This window comes from Alosa pseudoharengus, unplaced genomic scaffold, assembly GCF_046254945.1.
Source record: "Alosa pseudoharengus isolate Yale_2024_CS ecotype anadromous, Long Island Sound unplaced genomic scaffold, YU_APseudo_1.1 YU_APseudo_1.1_scf_10, whole genome shotgun sequence".
NCBI classification, from domain to species: domain Eukaryota; kingdom Metazoa; phylum Chordata; class Actinopteri; order Clupeiformes; family Clupeidae; genus Alosa; species Alosa pseudoharengus.
In genome coordinates, this window is record NW_027468565.1 from 9264909 (window position 1) to 9285690 (window position 20782).

General features: G+C 42.1%; 3 protein-coding genes across 6 annotated transcripts in view; 2 read left to right on the top strand and 1 right to left on the bottom strand.

The window, feature by feature from the left end:
* The first annotated feature begins 10340 nt into the window (after positions 1-10340).
* Positions 10341-16631, top strand: tph1a (tryptophan hydroxylase 1 (tryptophan 5-monooxygenase) a). The gene is made up of 11 exons (XM_076300016.1): positions 10341-10552; positions 12287-12448; positions 12572-12746; positions 12985-13091; positions 13192-13259; positions 13446-13642; positions 13940-14075; positions 14370-14496; positions 14665-14760; positions 14946-15079; positions 15382-16631. The coding sequence occupies exons 1-11, from the start codon at positions 10457-10459 to the stop codon at positions 15554-15556; spliced, it is 1473 nt and encodes a 490-aa protein (XP_076156131.1). The 5' UTR covers positions 10341-10456; the 3' UTR covers positions 15557-16631.
* Positions 16632-16683: 52 nt separating this feature from the next.
* adat2 (adenosine deaminase tRNA specific 2) lies at positions 16684-17815 on the bottom strand. The gene has a single exon (XM_076300025.1). The coding sequence runs from the start codon at positions 17605-17607 to the stop codon at positions 17023-17025; it is 585 nt and encodes a 194-aa protein (XP_076156140.1). The 5' UTR covers positions 17608-17815; the 3' UTR covers positions 16684-17022.
* A 68-nt stretch (positions 17816-17883) lies between these two features.
* sergef (secretion regulating guanine nucleotide exchange factor) overlaps positions 17884-20782 on the top strand; it is a 14118-nt gene continuing 11219 nt past the window's right edge. For 2 of the 4 annotated variants that reach the window (XM_076262809.1, XM_076262817.1), the window contains exons 1-8: positions 17884-17971; positions 18138-18270; positions 18497-18646; positions 18759-18853; positions 19058-19118; positions 19325-19438; positions 20385-20447; positions 20761-20782. The exon at positions 20761-20782 is cut by the window's right edge and continues 137 nt beyond it. In XM_076262809.1, coding sequence (XP_076118924.1) covers positions 17933-17971; positions 18138-18270; positions 18497-18646; positions 18759-18853; positions 19058-19118; positions 19325-19438; positions 20385-20447; positions 20761-20782 — 677 coding nt within the window. In that variant the 5' untranslated portion in view covers positions 17884-17932. The remainder of the gene's footprint in view (positions 17972-18137; positions 18271-18496; positions 18647-18758; positions 18854-19057; positions 19119-19324; positions 19439-20384; positions 20448-20760) is intronic. The other 2 variants (XM_076262825.1, XM_076262832.1) reach the window with 2 other exon arrangements.

Genomic DNA, 20782 nt, shown 5'->3' on the forward strand with positions numbered 1-20782 from the left:
CTCAATACACTTGGAGGAGGCCTGCATCCTTTCTCTTCCAGATATTTTAGGATTTGGATATCGTTAGTATCGAGTATGAAGATATTTATGGCAGGCATTGTATCGAAGTCATACTTTTTGGTATTGTGACAACACTATGCCAGAGCCCCTCTGTTTTCTAGATGTCGAGAATCGGAGGCTCTACCACCAACAAGTGATGCTGCTCAATGGCATATTAGAAGAGCACATTATCAAGCTCTAGTATGGAGGCAAGCACACATGGAGGCAGCCGTGGCCTACTGGTTAGCGCTTTGGACTTGTAACCGGAGGGTTGCCGGTTCGAACCCTGACCACTGACCAGTAGGCACGGCTGAAGTGCCCTTGAGCAAGACACCTAACCCCTCACTGCTCCCCGAGTGCCGCTGTTGTTGCAGGCAACTCACTGCGCCGGGATTAGTGTGTGCTTCACCTCACTGTGTGTTCACTGTGTGCTGAGTGTGTTTCACTAATTCACGGATTGGGATAAATGCAGAGACCAAATTTCCCTCACGGGATCAAAAGAGTATATATACTTATACTTATATACCAAATCCAGTGTTACTGGAAGTAAAATGTTTTTTACTTGTCGGTTGACAGTTCTGCATTAGGCTTATTCCCGCTATTTAAGTTCATATGTACTGTAGGCTATATTCTGAGTTGAAGGTTATCTGTGCAACTTGTTATTGAGATGAAATGCATTAAACACCACATGAGTGACTCACTATGTAAGCAATACAAATTATGGTTGTGTTTTGATTAGAATTTTCGAGTTTATTACATGTTAACTGTAATCATGTTCCCATTAAATATGTTAATAAACTATAGTATGGCTTCTTTAATGCTCAAACATGTATTTAGAGAACACTTTTATTTGGTTTTAGTTATTACTTTTGAAATCAACCGATTTTGGGAAAAATAAGCAAAAAAAATCGCTATTTTATGTTAAAATGCTGATTATGCAGCTTAGATCTCAGAATTTAGCTTGGTAAACAAAATATTCAGAATCAGCACCCTCAAATTAGGTAAGATATTGTTTACCAACTTTTCCTCAAATTTGCCGTCAGAAGTTCTCTTCTGTGAAGCTGCTCTCCCTCTAATAGGAACTCAACCATTGTGATTTTTCTCAATATAAAGCATTGGCATGGCATTGGTTCTGAACGCTGGAACTATATCTCCCCACTCCAGACAGGGTTTTAAGACTTAACATAGGCTACATACAGATCAGTAAGGAACATACAAAGACAGGGTTTTTCAGATCATCTCCCTGTCAACATGACGTCAGAAAACTACTTCAGTAGTTCAGTGTGAATGTGACTTGGTTGTTGTTTTAAGTTTGCCTGCATGTGTTCATGTGCGTGTATGAGAGGGATGAATCATCGTTACACACACACACACACACGTCTGCACGTTCCTCACACTCATGAATCTCTATATCCTTGTGTGACCAGCATGTCTTTTTGAAGTGTTTACGGCATTCGGCCCCATGTAAGGAAGACCACTCGCATCTGAAAAGAGAAAGCTGTGCATGCTGAACAAGCAGCTCATTTGCTTTCCAAATGTGCAGCGCACGCAGAGGAGGCAGCCAAAGCAACCTACACTCACCTCTCACTCTCTCTCTCTCTCTCACACACACACACACACACTGGCCGATGACGCCAGCCGGAATATAGCAGGCTGTTAATTAAAAGCCTGATTGATATGGAGAGTAGAGAAGCCCTTTCTGATGCTAATCCAACCCAGGGTTGAGACTGAGGAGAGAAGGGAGGGAGAGCATGAAATGAAGAGAGAGAGAGAGAGGGATGCTCGTACTTCACAGACGTGAAAGTGCGCTACATGTCTTGGGTGGCGGGCTGAGTGACGAAAGTTTATTATTAGGCTCCTGTGCTGCTTTTAATGTCACTGTGAGCCCTCTTTAGACCAGAAAGGAGCAAAACACGCCTCTGAAAAGGCCAAAGTTGAGTGAGATAAGCTGAGAACGCCGCCGGTAGGGACACACCATGTGTGAATGCCATTGCACCATGCATATGCTACTATACTTCCACTGTAGCATACAATGCTCAGCGTACTCAACATACTTTACAATACCTCTATTTTCTCAATACTAATTTTTGATGGTTGATATGATTAATTGGCCAATTGACGACCTCATCAGACTTCTTAAGCAGTGTTCTGTAAAGAAGCCTTCATAGGTTCTTTAAGAAGTCAGAACTCTTCTACATAACTCTGGGTGGGTTATGTGAATGAAGGGTGACATACACTGATGTTAATCGTCATTGTCAGGTGACACGACTGGCATAAGGAGTTCAAGTGCAGTGGCATGAGATGGATGAAGCAACCGCTATTTTTATGTATTGCCAGTGTTTGGTGTTATTTTTGCTACATGTCAGGGGTGATGCTTTGGCCTGCTTTCACAGATGACCGAGCATCTACCACACTCCAAGGCAAGTACCGCACAGTGACCCCAGAACAGGTCCTGAAGCACCTCCCCATCAACCTCCATTACCCTCACCGGCACACGTCACCTAGCCTTCAAAACACTGTCATGCTCAATCTCTTGTCACAATACAAAGAGTGGGCAGGGCGATATGCTCAGTTAAGATGCCTAATGCGTTTCTGTTTGAACCCTGATGCCGGGTCCCTCTTTTCTGTCAAACCTCAAAGCTGTCATTTCTCAGCTAAAGAGGTTTGTTTCACACAGCCATCGACTCTGGAACAACTCAAAACTCCAGAACATATGCAAAAGATCCACTGCATAAACTGCCACAGAAATGACAGTCTGTGTGGATAGACGATTCTTAGTTTCCGTCATTCCCAGCAGCCCAGTGTGGAATAAGGGTGACATTTGGTGTTAGTGACATTACATTGACAAGGTTTGAGGAAGATGTCTGCAAGAAAGGGAAATGGCCCTCGTAAGCTGGGAGGGAAATCACACGCCTACACATGGTGAGAGAGAGTTGAACCGCACACATTATCATGGCTGTGGTGTGGCCCTCATTACACCTAATGAGGGGATAGAAAGGCAATGTGTGTGTGTGTGTGTGTGTGTGTGTGTGTGTGTGTGTGTGTGTGGGTAGGTGGTTGTGTATGTGTATGTGTGTGTGTGTGTGTGGGGGGGGGGGTGTATGTGTGTGTGTGTGTGTGTGTGCGCCTGTATGTGTGTGTGTGTGTGTGTGTGTGTGTGTGTGTGTGTGTGTGTGTGTGTGTGTGTGTGTGAACATGCTTTTAAAGAAGCTGGATAATCGAGTGTGAGGGTCAATAATTAGTGTCTAAGGCTTGACCCACTGACCTTTGTTTGTTTCAAAAGCATACTCAAAGTACAAGATGTTACTCTCGTAATTATTTGTGTATCAGTGTGTGTGTGTGTGTGTGTGTGTGTGTGTGTGTGTGTGTGTGTGTGTGTGTGTGTGACTTGTGAAGTGTGCTGTCTGGCACGTACAGCACAGGGACAGTATGTGCGAGAGGGGTGTTTTCTCCCTCCTGTCCACTTCCTGCTTGCCTGCCTTTAATCAGGGCGTCTTCAGCAGCGTGCTCATCTCTGTGGCCTGTCGACAGAAGCACAAAGGCAGCTTTCCCCTCCGCTCTCCACACCTTCACAAAGGCACGGCTCCCAGCCGGGCAGTCATCTCCCGACAAAAATATCCTGTGGGCGCCACAACAGCTTTGATGACCATATTAACCCCCCCCCCCCCCCCCCCGTCTTGACCAGGAAATCTCTCTGCATGTGTGGCTTCCCCCGCACCTGCTAACCTCTGTCCGATTTTCCACATCATTCTTTTTTTGTTGTCTTACACACGTATACAGTAGGTTTTTAGGAATTCACATGATATCATCATGGGAGTTTTTCTTAAATGGATGAACAGGTTGTGTATGTATTCTGCTGCAGTTAAGAAGTAGAAAAGTACATACTGACTGTATTAAATGTGTCCATGTCGCTTTGCATGAGAGATCATCAATAGTTGATAAGCCTCACCAATTGTATTCATCTTAGACAGCCATTGTATTAGAGCGCACACACATGCTCACATGCTCACATGGTGTCAGTGGGTAGCATATGCTTTTTGTTTGCTCTTTTGAATGGCGCTGACCCAACTCAATAAAACATGTATTGCTCTTCTTATTGTGCGTATTCATCCGTGGCGCACAGACGCACATGCATAGACTAAACTAGCTGTCACTGTTTATACAAGGGCCATTCTTTCATAATACCAAAGCCAACATTTTGTAGTTCCTCACATCACATGGGTACAAATGAGCTCCTTTTTAAAAAACATCTTTTTTTCTTTTATTTATTTGGCTTTTATCCAAAGTGACTTACAGACAAGTAAGGGCAAATAAGGGCAAATCCCTGGAGCAACTCAGAAGGGCAGCTGGGAATACATCCAGATCAGGTGCCACTACGTACTAGAGTAAGTTATCATATTTTGTGGTATTCATAAACAGGTTTGGTAGTAGGCTTTAAGATGAGTAGCAGATCACTGTGAGGTTACATTAGAGGGAGATGTGATGCAGGAGTCCTCGTGTGTGTGTGTGTGTGTGTTTGTGTGTGTGTGTGTGTGTGTGTGTGTGTGTGTGTGTGTGTGTGTGTGTGTTGTAGTGTGCAAGTTGTATACCTCTCTCCCTCTCTTCCTCACTCATTTAATTTGTTTATCTGTATGTTTGTTTCAATCATAACTTTCAATCACCAGACACAGATAAGATAAGGGTTGTCCCTGGCCTGCCTAGCCATTTGTGCTAGAAAATGCGCTGCATCAATAAATTTACTTTACTTACATCTTGCTTGTTTGTCATGTAGGTGGTGGTGCTCACGTGTGATATTACTCAGTATTGTGCAGCTGGCAGCATATTTCATCATGAGATGCAGATCAGAGAGTGCTACAAACAGGAAACATACAAGTGCATGGGGCCAGACATAAAGAACTTATTATGTAACAACACAAATGTTACAGTGTTGATTCACATTGTATGACATTTTTCATCCTTCTCATTATTCAAGAGGAGAGATTAGATAGCCACGGTTCTTTTAAACCATAGCCTATTACGAATATATCTTATTAGAGAGATTTATATGTGTGGTTCTCACGTTAATGAGATGAGTATGTAAAATTCCTCTCAGACTTTCTTTCTTTCTCTCCTCTGTGAAGCTAAGGGCTCTCCACTAACAGTCCTACAAAGGCCAGAGGAGCAGCCCAACACAATAGCCAGGCACATGGCTGGAATAATGACCAGTCTCATGAACACCCCCCCCCCCCCATCACCTTCACTGTGTGTTCAGTGCCACTTCCCTACAATGTATTCCAAACATTGTTCTACCATTCGTCAGTTTACACGTCTTCTACCAAAATAAAGTCTGCCAAAAATAAATAAGTCTTTAACATAAGCCTCTGTCAGCTAAGATCTAGTGTTGACACTGAGGTGGCTTGATGGCATGTTAATTTCCTTTTACATTTCATGCCCACCAAAAACACTTAAAAAATGCTGTCATCCCAACAACATGTTGAATTGTAGTGCATACAGAGTATTATTTTCCAAAGGTGCTCACAGATGAATTACCATGCTAGCATCTTGGTTAATAAAAGTCTCGTAAATGAGCATATTTAGGGGCCATTTGAGAGTGCATGTGTATGTGCATGTGTTTACATTAGTGAATTCCATGAGTGAACATCCTTATAATTGTATAATCCTTATAATTTGCATTGAGCTCAATGAGCATCAAACCAGCTAATAGGCTAACTGAAATAACACCCATGCCAATCTCTAGGTATGGTGAAGGGTATGTGATGATGTGGGCTATTTTAATTCCAAAGGCCAAGGTAACTTTATCAGGATGCACAGTATTCTGGATCCATGAAATAACTGGCCTTTAAAAATAAAAATCTGCCTGTCTTTATGGGAATTTAACATAGGGGTGGGAAAACTTATGACCCCTGTATTTTAAGGAAGAACATTTATTTATTTATGATATATTATTCATTCACTAAGAAAATTAGGTTAGATATTTCCTCATTTTTCACTTAAGGCATTAAGATCAATTTCCAAAAGATGATTTTATATTCCTCTTTTCAGTCAACTTTAGCATGGGTGCCAATATTGGTCATCACTGTATATGTGTGGTTGCTATATTTTTGTCCTCTCCTGTTTGTTTGTCATCTTTGTTTGCTGTCTGTTTTTCCCCAAGTGCTGACGTACCATGATGTTGATGTAGTGAACACAAAAGAATCCCCTCTGACGTGAAAAAACAGAATTTCAACACACATCACATATTAGACATATCAATTCTGCTTCATTCAAATGTTCTCTGTCTCATCATTCTATTCAAAAACTGCTTGTTTACACACACAGACACACACATACACAGTCTCTCTCTCTCTCTCACACTCACACTCAAACTCTCTCTCTCTCTCTCTCTCTCACACACACACACACACACACACACACACACACACACACAAATGAATAAATACTGTACAAATTGAAATGTACCTCTCAGATAACACTATGAAGACGTCATGTCCAAAACTTGTCTAACGAGTGTTTTACATGTATGTGTGTGTGTGTGTGTGTGTGTGTGTGTGTGTGTGTGTGTGTGTGTGCCTATTACTCACACTCACACTAGCACACACCTGGTGGAAGACAAACAGACACCCACCTCATTTCAGGGAAAGAAAGAGATAGGTTGGACATGGATGAGGAGATGACAAGAGGGTAGAAGAGAGGAGGATGAGTGGAAGAGACAGAATAAGGGAAAGGAAAGAGAGGGGGATGGGATGGGCAAGGAGAGGAAGGGAGAGACCAGGAGGGTCTGATAGAGGGAGGGAGGGAAGGAGGGAGATCAAAGCTGTCCCAGGAGAGCAGGGGTGTGGATTCTGAGAGGTGGGATCGGCAAGAGGCCATCTGCAAACGCTCTGGCCAAGACATCACAGGAGAGGTCAGTCAGTCATCGTTTCTGAGAGGGTTGCACACAGTACTGTGACACACAATATGTAATTAATATAATTCAGATTATAATAAAAATGAGAAATAGAAGATAATGTCAGTCTTCACCATCACTTAGGGGTAGTGTTGCTGCTGAGGTCTGCATATACCCTCCAATAGTAAGTTAATAAGTAAGTAAGTGTTTATTTATAGAGCACATTGGTGACTCTTGGCGTGAACAGCGTAGTTTCATTGAACAGACCCAGAAGCCTTGCTGACTGAAGCACTGATCAGTCTAAACTCGTGAGCATACAGACATGGGCAGTATTTTAATTAGATGTATTTGAAATACGTATTTAAATACTTTAGCGTATTTTGTCATTTGTATTTTGAAGGATAGGAAAAAATCAAATGTAATTTGTAACAAATACTTTGAGGGATTGTATTTAGAGTATTTCAAATACTTAAATACAAATTCTTTCCTCAAATAAGCCAAAATGTCATCATTAAACATACTACTTATAACCATGACATTAGGCTATGTCTATTATCAAAGTAAAAGATTGTGTCATATTTTCTGATGTTGGCAATGACAATGTCGAGGATAGATGCACAAAAATCATGTGACACACCCTGTAGACCTGTAGCCTGGCCACACCCACTAGATCTCCTTTTAGGGAGATACAGTACTCTGGAACACGATAGTTCACTAGCGTTTCCCCAATCAGCAACGAGAGGGGATGATGCTATAGATTTGAAACTGTAAGGGAAAGAATATGTACATCTATTTACAGCAAAGGTAGACTCACATAGATTGTTTCCTGGCTACCAATGCTGTTTTTTGTAAATCCCTGATCAATGTGATTGGTTAGGTTGGACCCGCGGGTCCCGCATTAAGGCAACAAAGGTCAACCTTGTTACATTTGTTTGAAATGCAGTTTTGTTTCAAATTCCAAGATTACAGTCTTCATATCTGTCTGTAATATTGCTTTTGTTTTGCATAAAATATTTTTTGATGTATTTGTGCCCACCTCTGAGCATAGATATATGAATCCTAGGTTCTGAGTCAATGGTTGTAAGCGATCTCATCAATACAGGAAGATCAGGATAAACAGACACAAATAGACACAGACAGACAGACAGACAGACAGACAGACAGACACACACACACACACACACACATACACACACACACGCACACACACGCACACACACACACACACAATTCCTACTCATATTCTTTATAGCAATAATCTATCCCATTCACCCCTCCTCTGACACAGGAAGTGCCCCTCACCAGTTCTTCCTCCTCTTTCTCTCTTCCCCCCATTTTTCTTTCTCTAACTCCTTCTCCGTCTTCCTCTTTCTTCTCTTGTTATGTAAGTCTATCCACCTGATGATCATGTGTTTGGTCCACATGTGTCCACATGTCTCACATAGGGATTGGGTGGGGGGGTTGTGGGGCTGGTAGTCAAGGCAGAGAGTGCCAGGGATGCTACCCTAAATGCCCACTCCTTTCCACCTCCTTAGTCTTCAGAATCATACACATATGAAATGACTGAATATAGCATGTTATTTTCATACCATATACTTAATAGTGGTTAACTTACTGCAGACATTTTTAAATTGTTTGTAGTTTAACCTTTTAAACAGGGACCAATGGATGATTCAAAAGATAACTACTTCCCACTGAAACAACTAATGCACATGGCTTGCTCTGTCAGTGGATTTGCATGACTAACTTAATCACTTATGTGACAGCTGGCAGCTCTATATAGTTTTGTATGCCTTTGATGAATGAGCTTCTTAAGACTACGTCTACACGACCGCCGGGTGTCAGGCCGGTTAGTCAGGTGTGATTACAGTAGTAACCCCCCACATGCCCTCTCTCTCTCAAACATACACACACACACACACACACACACACACACACACACACACACACACACACACACACACACACACAGGTTGAGTGTGTTGTGTTGGTGAACTGAAAGGAGTGGGCTCACCTCTGAGCTCCATCCTTGGTAATGGTAATGAAAGTCTGTCAGCATCTTAAACTCTGTCAAATGATCCATCAGATGATCCATGCTGAGCCCCTCAGCCTGTAAACAGCACTCACAACAACCCCAACAACACCAACACCAGTGAGGTCTGGTCCACGAGGGCAGCACGCAGGTGTGGTGAGGTTGATGTGTAAAAGCACTTATCCACCTGACCTTCACTGTAAGACGTGCTGGCCAAGGCCCTTGCACTTGGTGGAGCATCCAACAAGACTGACAAACAAAGTCAAGTAAAACAGAGTGGTAGAGTGTGTGTGTGTGTGTGTGTGTGTGTGTGTGTGTGTGGGGGGGGGGGGGTTGTAAATCCTCTTAAATCTCACTCACAGACCCCTGAGGAGTAAGCTAGTTGGGGCCAGCAAGGTCAATGGCAAGGAGGCCAACAGGGCAGAGGACAGATTGCCTGCTGCAGAAAGACACAGTTTCCCTGCAAAAATGCTGGTGAAAATAGTTTGAATTGTTTGGATATTGTGTGACATAACAACATAAATAACCATGACATACTGTATCATGATTCAAAAGAATTTCGAGGCAAGTTATATACATCTTAAATTGACATTAAATTAACTTCTGATGAGGAATTGGTGAACAACTTTTGGGCCAATTATAGAATCATTATGTGTAATTTTGTATGTACATGTGCATGTCTGGATATACATGGAAATAGTCTTCACAACAGGACAGCCAATACAAATACTGCATTATCTACACTGGATGGATGTAGTGTGTTTAAATCAGCATGTCAAATAATACAACCATATTATCAGTACCAAAACACGTTCTATCACTTCACAAACATCAATATCTACGCAATTCACAATTTTACTTATTAAAAACGAGAAAATCCCTTCAGATGCACTTTATTTATTTTTCTGCAAAACCCGGATCTGCATAGGCTACTACAGTAAAAGCTTTACATGTTTAAATTAAGTGTCAGAGTGAGCTGAAGAAAGGTTACTCATATAAATCACCCAATTTCAGACGTACGAAGTTTGGGGCGTTGTTTGCCGTTTCCATGCTGGTGATTGCAACTGATTTTTTTTCTCTGTTGAACACATAAACGTCGCATATTAGGCTACGTGGGAAAACACAACTCCTAAAATAGCCTATCTCAAAAATAGTCCTTTCTTCCTAAAGGCTAATGCTAAAATGTCGACGTGTTTATTTGATCTCAGTTTACGTGCTACAACTCTTTTTGTATGCAGATTGCCAGGAAGTAAAATGAAAAGGTATGCTTCATTTGTGTTTGCCCATGACGCGAGCGCTACTGCTCTTTTTCCATTTGCTGTCTTGGGGCAGATTATCTGCCTTCCGCCTCCCTTCCCTCCCCAAACCCTCCTTTCCTCCCCTACAGGTTGATAAATACCTTGGAGCACTGGGATCTGCATTACTCCATCAGCGCAAAGTTAAACTACAAGAGAAAAAAAGCCTCACTATATCAACCCGTCTAAATAAATAGACTCAGTATGTACTCGAACAAAAGTGAGCAACCGCGCAGGGGACGATCTTTTGACTCCATGAACATTGGCTTGTCTTTCGAAGAGAAACATCTAAATAATGAGGTAAGACATTTATTTATCTAGATCACTCGAGTGTTCAGCGGACTTTTCATTCATATTCATTCTCTCAAGCATTTCAACGTTGTCAATCACAGAACAAACTGGACAAAACAATTGCAGGCTTAATCAGTCAGTTACATTTGGTCAATAATCAGTGCAAGATGTCTGAGCAGTTGTGTCTGCAAAATGTGGTTTATAAATATCTATGACCATCGCCCGGCTTCGTAATAAAGCGCTTTAGCAATGTCGCACTTCTCTAAGCCGCAACGTGATCATTTTACATTAAGCGGTAAGAAGGCAGGGAGTGCTGGCCGTGTTTTACACATTATAATAAATGTATCGAAGTTTTTGTCGTTCAAAGTAGGCTATGCACAGTATAACCTACTGCAATGAAAGGGATGTCTCCACTCTCAACATGTATTGAGTCCGATATAGGGTTTGGATTAATATTTCAGTAGACCATAATTTGAAGTGGGTGGAAAATACACTGCATGTGAAGTTTAAATGATGTGAATCGAGTTTGTCGTATGTATCCAGGTTTCTGGCCTGAATACCTTTGGCAAACAGGTGAAACACACGCACCCCAAGTTACTAGACATCTAATCCTTCACACATATTCTCACAACGTGCTTACACCTGCTCATTGATTGATTAACTACAACCTAATCCCATGTGAGATTTAACCAGGAGGGCACTAATAATAGGCTTGCGCGCGCCTTAAATGAGATTGCACCGGCGGTTCCTCAAGCCAGACACGAGCCGGTCTTTGTTAACTGCTGAAGCACTGCACAGACCTGACCTCTGTTGCTGGCCTTGGCCACTTTGCGCGCTCACTCATGCTGTCACGAATCCACCTGGCAGGGAGACAGGGACAACAGCAACTGGTGTGTCATGCCGTGTCTCCCTCGCGAAGAAGTATGGTCAGTTGACAGTAACTTTTAGATAGAGATATTTTGTTTTGCATATTTTAAGGGAAATTATTCCCCCCCCCCTGAAGACAATGCATAGGGTGTAGCTCGGTACTAGAATAGAAGTTTTGCCATGTATTGGTTCTGAACACATTGAAAACAGGCGATTTCACTAACTAGCTGATCTATCTGGCTTAATAATTGTGCTAATTAGAATCAGATGATTAAGTGGGAATGGTTGGGAAAAAATGCGACAGGACTTTCACTTTCTGAAGCTGGACTTTTACGCCTCTGATACTCTGTGGTTTCTCTTCTACATGCTTAAGTAGGCTACATGCGTCCATAGAGCAACGATAATCCTTGGCGGAGTAGCTGTCTGCGGGAGCTGTCCAGTACTGAACCGCGCGGTAGCTGTTCTCGGTACTGAATTGACGTACGTTCCAAATGATTAAAGGTTTTATTCTTCTTCGAGCAAGCATGTGAGCGGCACGCCGTGCATAGTCCTATAATCGGATGTTCACTCAGATGCATTCCGATTTCTGTCAACTTCTACAGCGACTACATGGCAGAGAAAAGGGCAACACAACAATAAAAGATGATTCATCTCAACAATTCAGATAAAAAACAAACAAAACAAAAAAAACAACAACAAAAACCAGCAGCAACGTTCAAAGCAAATCGTAATAACACACACAATCGAAAAAGAAAATAATCTGTTTCAAGAGAAAGTGCTATAGACTGACTGGCTTCAGCTTTTTATTTGTTAAGCTATTTATTCGTGTTTGCCGAATCATCTTTTACATAATGAAACTTTTCACCGTTTCTGTAGATGAACAAGGTAGCTTTCCCGAAGATCGATGAGAACAAAGACAACAAGACCGACAACAAGACCGACAATAAGACTCCATCAACAGAGAGAAGCCGAGCGGCGATAGTTTTCTCTCTGAAGAATGAAGTTGGAGGATTGGTCAAGGCACTAAAACTTTTTCAGGTAATTCACACTTAATTTCCAAAGCACTTTTGTTTGTTAGCGCTTACCAGCGGTAGACATATGTGCTTAAGTGCCTAGAAAAATACCAAAGTGAATTCAATAGCTTTATCCTCATCATGACAGGAAAATCACGTCAACCTTGTGCATATCGAGTCCCGGAAGTCGAAAAGGCGCAACTCTGAGTTCGAGATTTTTGTGGACTGCGATAGCAACCACGAGCAGCTGAATGAGATAATTCAGCTTCTCAAGAGCCACGTGAACGTTGTAGACATGGACAACTCCACTTTACACGAAGAAGGTAGGCCTAATTTTATCAGCTTCAAGTGAATTGCATTTTTCTACAATAGCACAATACAATTTCATTGAATGATTTGCAATACGTCTTGCCATCACAGCGTGAATGAACTCATGAAAATACTTTCAAGAATATAGTCTATTCATGAAGACCTTCTATTAAAATATCGTAGAGATATTTTAGGCAATACACAGAATGATACCGACGTCTGATCATACACATATTTAATGTCATTGCATAGATGTGGATATGGAAAATGTGCCATGGTTTCCCAAGAAGATATCTGACCTGGACAAGTGTGCCAACCGTGTGCTGATGTATGGATCTGACCTGGATGCAGACCATCCAGTAAGTAGCATTCTAGTTCTCAAAGCGAGCTTGGTCCTTTATTTATTTAGGCAGTTATAAGCAAGCATGATGATTAACTTACACTCTTTTTATGCAAAAGGGCTTCAAAGACAATGTTTACAGGAAGAGAAGAAAGTACTTTGCAGATCTGGCCATGGGCTACAGACAGTAAGTAAAATAGCAACAGTTCAAGACAACTGAAGTTATTTTCCAGGGACCATAAATTGCCATTGAAAATCACAATTTAAAATGTAGGCTACACCACCACGACTAGGCTAAAATAGAGAGTGAAATTTAAAGATAATAAGCTAATTCTCCTTAAAAGACTGAGCTATTCTTCTCTCCAATATTTAGCGGGGATCCTATCCCTCGGATTGAGTTCACGGAGGAAGAGGTGCGAACATGGGGTGTTGTGTTCCGGGAGCTGAATAAGCTGTACCCCACCCATGCCTGCCGCGAATACCTGAAGAACCTGCCACTGCTCACCAAACACTGTCAATACAGAGAGGACAACATTCCGCAGTTGGAGGATGTGTCGCGCTTCCTAAGAGGTGAGACAGGGGGTGCTGCAAGGCTATAAACAACTGCACAAAAAAATTGTTTTTGTATTTTATGAAAATCAGTATAAGCATTGGTTTATATACCTACTTTTACTAAACTCAGGTGTAACTTTGTAGAAACTACTGTTACTAAAAATAAACGATCAATACATCAATAATCAATCATAATTGACTTCTAAATTTGAAAAGTCTCAGGCTCTCAATGAGAAGTGTGGCTGCTTGCCTGATGATATTTTGCTATTTTCTGTCTTTGACTAATGACCTGTTTATACCTCTCTCCCTTATCAGAGCGCACAGGCTTCACCATCAGGCCTGTGGCTGGCTATCTCTCCCCCAGAGACTTCCTGGCAGGCCTGGCCTTCCGCTTGTTCCACTGCACGCAGTATGTCAGGCACAGCTCCGACCCGCTGTATACTCCAGAACCGTAAGTACACTCACTCCTGGGTCACCCTGTTTCATTGATCACTCAGCATCAACTCAGCTATCAATATCAGTTTTAAAGGCATAAGCAATGGTAGAGTCAGTAATTTGTACAGTAAATACTGTGGCTAAACTAAGGCTGTTGAATCGCAAGGACCAGACTCTTTTCAGTTCCTGATTTACATTAACATTAAATAACTCATTGGTATAATATTTCTTTTAATCAATAAGCTTGAAAACTGAAACATATATAAGAAGAGCCTTTTATAGTAATGTGAGTTGTAATTGATGTTTCCAGGGACACCTGTCATGAACTGCTGGGCCACGTTCCTCTCCTGGCTGAGCCCAGCTTTGCCCAGTTCTCTCAGGAGATTGGCCTGGCGTCGCTGGGAGCCTCTGATGACTCTGTGCAGAAGCTTGCCACTGTAAGTGCTTTAATGCAAAGGCATGAATTACAAACAAGAATTCAATGTTTAGATTTCAAGCGGAACAGCTATTAGTCTGAAGTTGTCTCTATAACTTTATGTTTTGTTTCTGAACAATGCAATGGAAACAAATTTGTGTCTAATGTGCACTCTGTGTCGTCGTTGCAGTGCTATTTCTTCACAGTGGAGTTTGGCCTTTGCAAACAGGAGGGGAAACTGAGAGCATATGGAGCCGGCCTCCTGTCTTCAATCAGTGAGCTCAAGGTTAGTAATATACACTGTCACTGTATCAGTGTAACATTAATCACATTGTCCAGTGCTTTTGTTGTTCTCAAGTTGCATATTCATCATTAGAACAGACACAATGTACTAATGTGTTCCCTTTGCTGAGATTAATGTCTCTGGTTTGATGATTTCATTGACCATGTTCCTGTTTTTTTCCCTCTCAGCATGCCCTCTCAGGAAATGCCAGGATTACACCCTTTGACCCCAATGTGACGTGCAACCAGGAGTGTTTAATCACCACTTTCCAGGATGTCTACTTTGTGTCTGACAGCTTTGAGGAGGCCAAGGTGAAGATGAGGTAAGGTTTAATTAGGTTTTAAAAATAAAAAATAATATGTAATATAATAACTGTGAGTGGCAGCCTGAACTTTCTTTTTACATTTTTAAACTTTAACAACGGTACATTTTTATGATTAATGATGATTATTATGAAGCAACACCACAGCTGGTAAACAGCAACTCCATAAGTCTGAACAAACATACACTCTTTCAACGCTCTGTCATCTCTAAAAAGACTTGTTATCTTTGTGTCTCTCCATGTCTTCTCACTTCATTGTGTGATGCATAATTAACACTATGCTTTTGTGTGTGTTGCCACAGGGAGTTTGCTAAGACCATCAAGCGGCCGTTCACGGTGCGCTACAACCCCTACACCCAAAGCGTGGACGTGCTGAAGGACACCATGAGCATCAACAGCGTGGTGGAGGAGCTCCGTCACGAACTGGACATCGTGGGCGATGCGCTCAGCCGACTCAACAAGCAGCTGGGAGTGTGATTGGACCACGAGGATGCCTTTGGCTCTAGATATCTCCATTCCTTACTCCAGCTTCCTGTGATTACCCTATAATAAGGATAGGATCCTCCACTGGGCCACACTGACCTGATCAGTCAGATATGCAGCATATCTGACCCAGATGAGTCAAAGATCTGTATCAGGAACACCTTCTCTTGACAAAAAACAACTGTATGGTATTCTACAGACCTGGGACATGACCAACCTAGGCCTATTACCTTTTAATGTAACAATAACCTTCATAGTGTTATTTCTTCATATGAAAAATAGACACAATTAAAGGAGAATTCCGGTGTGATATTGACCTAAAGTGTGTTGAAACATGATACCGAGTGTGAACGTATGTCTCATAGCCCATCTCGGCTTGTCCCCTGCACTCCAAAATCTGGCGCTAGTTAGCCGATGCTACCAACAGCTTTTTCAATGGTGGTGCTTCGGCATCGGGCTAGCCATGCAAATAAATCATACTCAACGCTGAGATATGTTAGATATTTTTTAAATTTAGAGAGCACTCATTTGCTAGCTATCTGTTTGTTTTTTGACTGGTGGTTTTGTTGGTGGTGGATTTATGCAAGGTGGCCATATTAAATATGAAAGCCTTTTATGTTACATGATATTCTTGTAATGTGATTGTCTTTAGAGAAAGAAAAACTGTATTTGTGGCTTCTTCCTCTTTTTTGAGTCTTTATCTTTTGCTTACCTAGACATGATTCACCATCTTTAATGTGATGCTGATTTCAGTCATTTGTGTGAAGATTGTGCTATTGTGTTCTTAACTCTCCCAAGCCACAGTTTTAGTCTCTCCTATTCAGTTATTCCACATACATCAACAGTGATATTTAAAGTGTAAATAAAATGTTAAATGTATGATCTGTTGTGTGGCAGGCTACTTGTCAATTTGTACCTTGCATTATCCCATAAAGTAGTATTTTAAAGTGTACTGGGTGAAACACTGTTTGAAATGCTAAACTCTGTGTCTCTGTAGCACACATGTAATGGCTGAATATTATATGCTCTTAATAAAGAGTAATTATTTTTGTACCCTTCAATGAACATCCTTGAAAGTGTTTTTTCTATGCCGTGTGTGTGTGGGGAGAGAAAGATTAGAGTAATATTTTAGAGTTTATTAACAAAATTAGAACATTATTATATGGTCATTAAAAATCCCCCCAGGACATTACAGTACAGTAGCAGCCACATAGATGGTCGCAAGCAACGACTGGCCTATAGCCTACTACAGTCATTGGTGGCTAATGTAGCACTTTTTCCAACAGCAGTAAACAGGATGATTTAGATGAAACTTTATGGACATGCATCAACAAGATATTTTTCTCCTGTTACTGTAGAGGATGTTGAAACCACTGGTCTTCAAAAATGTCCACTCATTGTACTTTGGCTCCACCTATGGATAACCACAGCCCACAAGCCTCCCACAACCTGCATCATGGCTAGGCTTTCCTCACTTTACACTTTGGAGCGTTTGGATTCTCTTGCTTGTAAAACCTTTTGAGCATGTCAACCGCCTCTTCCGCTCGATAGCCAGAAATGCACTTCAAAGATGAGCCAGTGAGCAGGTCATCATCTGAGGCGATATTGAGAACAGAACCACAGCCACCGAACCTTTCGTTCCCACAGCCGTACACAATCAGAGGGATGTTCACTAAGCGCAAAGCAGCTGAACACATAATGCAGGGCTCCACAGTCACATAAAGTGTGGTCTGTGCACAGACATCTTTGAGATCAAGATCTCTAGAACGACACCACTCCATCACCTGATCGAAGGCCACCATCTCTGCATGTCGAGTGGCATTTTTGGTGTCATTCACTTCATTTCTTCCTTTGCCAATAACCTCATTTCTGTATACCATGAGACAGCCAACTGGTACCTCTCCGTTTTCCAAAGCCTCCGAAGCCATATCAAAAGCTACTGCCATCCACCGTTGAATATCATCCAAGTTAGAAACATTTTGTTTCACTCGATGACTGATGTTACCACAGGTTTGCATTCTGGTCCTCAACCCTTCGCCTCTCATGCCAGAAATCACATCTGAGAAAATCTTGGTGTTGCTTGGCCAGCGCTATTTTTGACCAATTAGGGCTTGACAAACGTAAGTGAAATGGTACAGAAATCAGTTAGAAATGGCCAATTGTCTTAAATTCCTCGCCATGAGACACGTTTTAGGTTTTTTAGACATGTTCGGCGTTTCGGCGAGTGTAGCATGCCTGTTCGACTGACTCCTTCCTGTCCTTCGTGTAGTGACGTCATCACACCGCGCGCATTGCAATGTTTTCATGACTGCGCCCGAGCCCTGCGCACACAGGCCACATGCAACTAACCATGCACCTCGCCTGCAACCCATGGACACATACACAACAAAATGCAGGTTGTACACGTGGGTACGTTTGATTTAAGATGAGTAGCCGTCTGTGTAAGTCACCTCATTTTCGGAATTAGCATGTCATAGTACCTAACTTTATATATTAGTTTAAAAAGTTGACATTGGCTACCTCCAGACTATTTCTTCTTGCCTGTGCTCTGTGAATAAGGGAACTCTGGTTTTAGGGCGCAAACAGTTATGGGCAGTTGGGACAGGGAAACACCGAAGACCTGGCGGATCCGCAACATACTGAATCGTCTCTTTTAAAGGGCGTGATTTGCATCACTGGTGGAGGTGGGCACTCAGCTCTCATAACAGGTAGGCTTAGCAATCTTATTATGAACTCAGAGCTTGCAAAGGCAGAAATCATTTTGTAGAGAATACACGAGATAGTGATTAAATGATTTAAAGGCTATTTGCAATCATGACAATGTATCCACAAAGCTTGTGTTTCCCACTTTTATGGTTTCATTAATTGATGAGGCAATTCTCCCTCCCGTGTAGTCTGTGTAAGCTGTCAGTAATGTTGTGCTGGTGTCCATAGATTCCGGTTCGCTGCTAGTTTGCGGACAGAACCACAAAGGACAGCTTGGCCTGGGTCACACCACGGAGGTGTTGACTTTTGTTCCCCTTTCTCTCTCAAGCCCTGTTCAGCAGGTGTGCTGCGGCTGGGATTCCACCCTCTTTCTCACTGGTAATGAATGAACCTCCTGTAGTACCCTCTGTAGTACTCTGCCGGTTTCTGTTATGAGTCGCCAAATGAATTCTGATGATGTCTGACCGTGGCAATGGGTTATCTTTCTCAGACAGTGGCCAGGTGCTGTCGTGCGGCTCCAATGCGTTCGGCCAACTGGGAGTGTCTCTGCAGGTGCCCTATTCTGCAGAGCCTCTGCCAGTCCAGGTGGGCATAGACAGCAGATGAATGAGTCTGCAAGTTTCAAACAGCATGGCTCTTTGTCCCTGAAACAACATGTTGACCTATATCAACAGACATGTATTTTTATGTTTTCTTGACAATTTGTTGATAATGGTTTTTAGTAAATGGGAATGAGTGTTCATATACCGTAGTTAAGGCCTAAAACATTGTTTTGCGTTCTTTCTGTAGTCTCTGCACGAGCCTGTCATCAGTATAGCAGCTGGACTCAGACATGCCCTGGCTGTGACATGTAAGTAAGGCCTACACATGACGTGGCTACTTTGTTATACACCTCATAGTACTTTTCTTGTCTGTGTCTGTGTACATTAACCTCTCCCTCTCCCAACATTAACTGTTTATTATAACTGTGTGTGTGTGTGTGTGTGTGTGTGTGTGTGTGTGTGTGTGTGTGTGTGTGTGTGTGTGTGTGCGCGTGTGTGTGTGTGCGTTCTTTAGGCAGTGGTGGTGTGCATCAGTGGGGTAAAGGGATGCACAGTCAGGCCAAACGATGTAGACATGACACTGTGTTACCGTCTTACCTGTCTTCTAAAGAGCCTTGTAAAGTTCCAGGTACACACACACACACACACACACACGTATGCACATTAAGAATCATATGTATTTGCACTGGGACTCACACATGATAAGCTCACACACAATTTGTCAACAGTGTTGTTGTATGATGTACAGCAGCGGTTCCCAAACTTTTTTCCCCGCAGACCACCTTCTACATCCTGACTCGGCTCGCGTACCCCCACCATCCAACACATAAAAAAGTAACACATTCTATTGACGCATGATAACAAAATCAAAATGTGCAACTGGTCTATGAGCTCTCATGCAAAAAAAACAGTGTGGAGAACCACATTAGAATGGTTAGATAGCATCTCACTGCAGACCACACACTGTGGCTTTGGGCAGTCTGTCTCCCAATCCATGTGAAGCCTAGGGCTATATGCCTCATCATACTTTAGTTTTCTTCGCACAGTCTTTTCTGTCTCGTTCTTTCTTTTATCCTCCTGCGCTCCACCTCCGCCTTTATTAGTCTGCCCCCTATCCCATCGTTACCTGTGTCCTGCTCTGTTTCTCTCGCTTCTCCTCTTTGATCGCTTTAATTAGGCCTTTTGGACAGTGTCCCTGTTTTTAGCCAGTTTTCCATGTTTACGCAGCCTTCTACCTAGCCTATACTTCAACGAAACTAACGCGCCAGATATTCTGGCTGCCCGCAGGAAATCACGTGTATTGTGTGTAGCTTATTTTGAATGAATACATAGCCTATTATAGAGTTTATAAATTATTTCTTTAATTTCACGGTTCCATATCATTATAACCCGATTTGAAATGATGTATTATTTATGAATGAATTAGATTATTAATTCATTAATTAATAATTTTAACTCCTTTCTGCCATTGCCCTTTTCATCTCGCGTACCCCCTAGTGGCAGCTCGCGTACCACCGGGGGTACGCGTACCACAGTTTGGGAATCCCTGATGTACAGTATGTCTTACTTCTTAGGTCTGGATCTTGTGACCTCTGTAAAAGTAGCTGCAGGCTCCACCCATTCTGCGTGTCTCACAGGTGAGTAACTTTATGACGTAACTGATTATGCCTCATTGAAGTGTACTGACATCTGTGGGGGTATAACAGGCATGACCCCACCAATTCAGTAATTTGTCATCACACGCATTTGACCAGTTTGCCATTTGGCATTATATCCTTGCCATACTTGGTTGTGCTTAGCTTATAATTCATAATTTGAAAATGATTCATTTTCTTGAACTTGATGTTTCTTGACTTGAAAACCAAACTCTTTTTTTTATCCAAATGATGGATATATCAGAACATATATCTTGTTTATGTAATGTCGGGTTGGTGTTGTGTGGTGTTTTAGCAGGGGGAGATGTCTTCCTGTG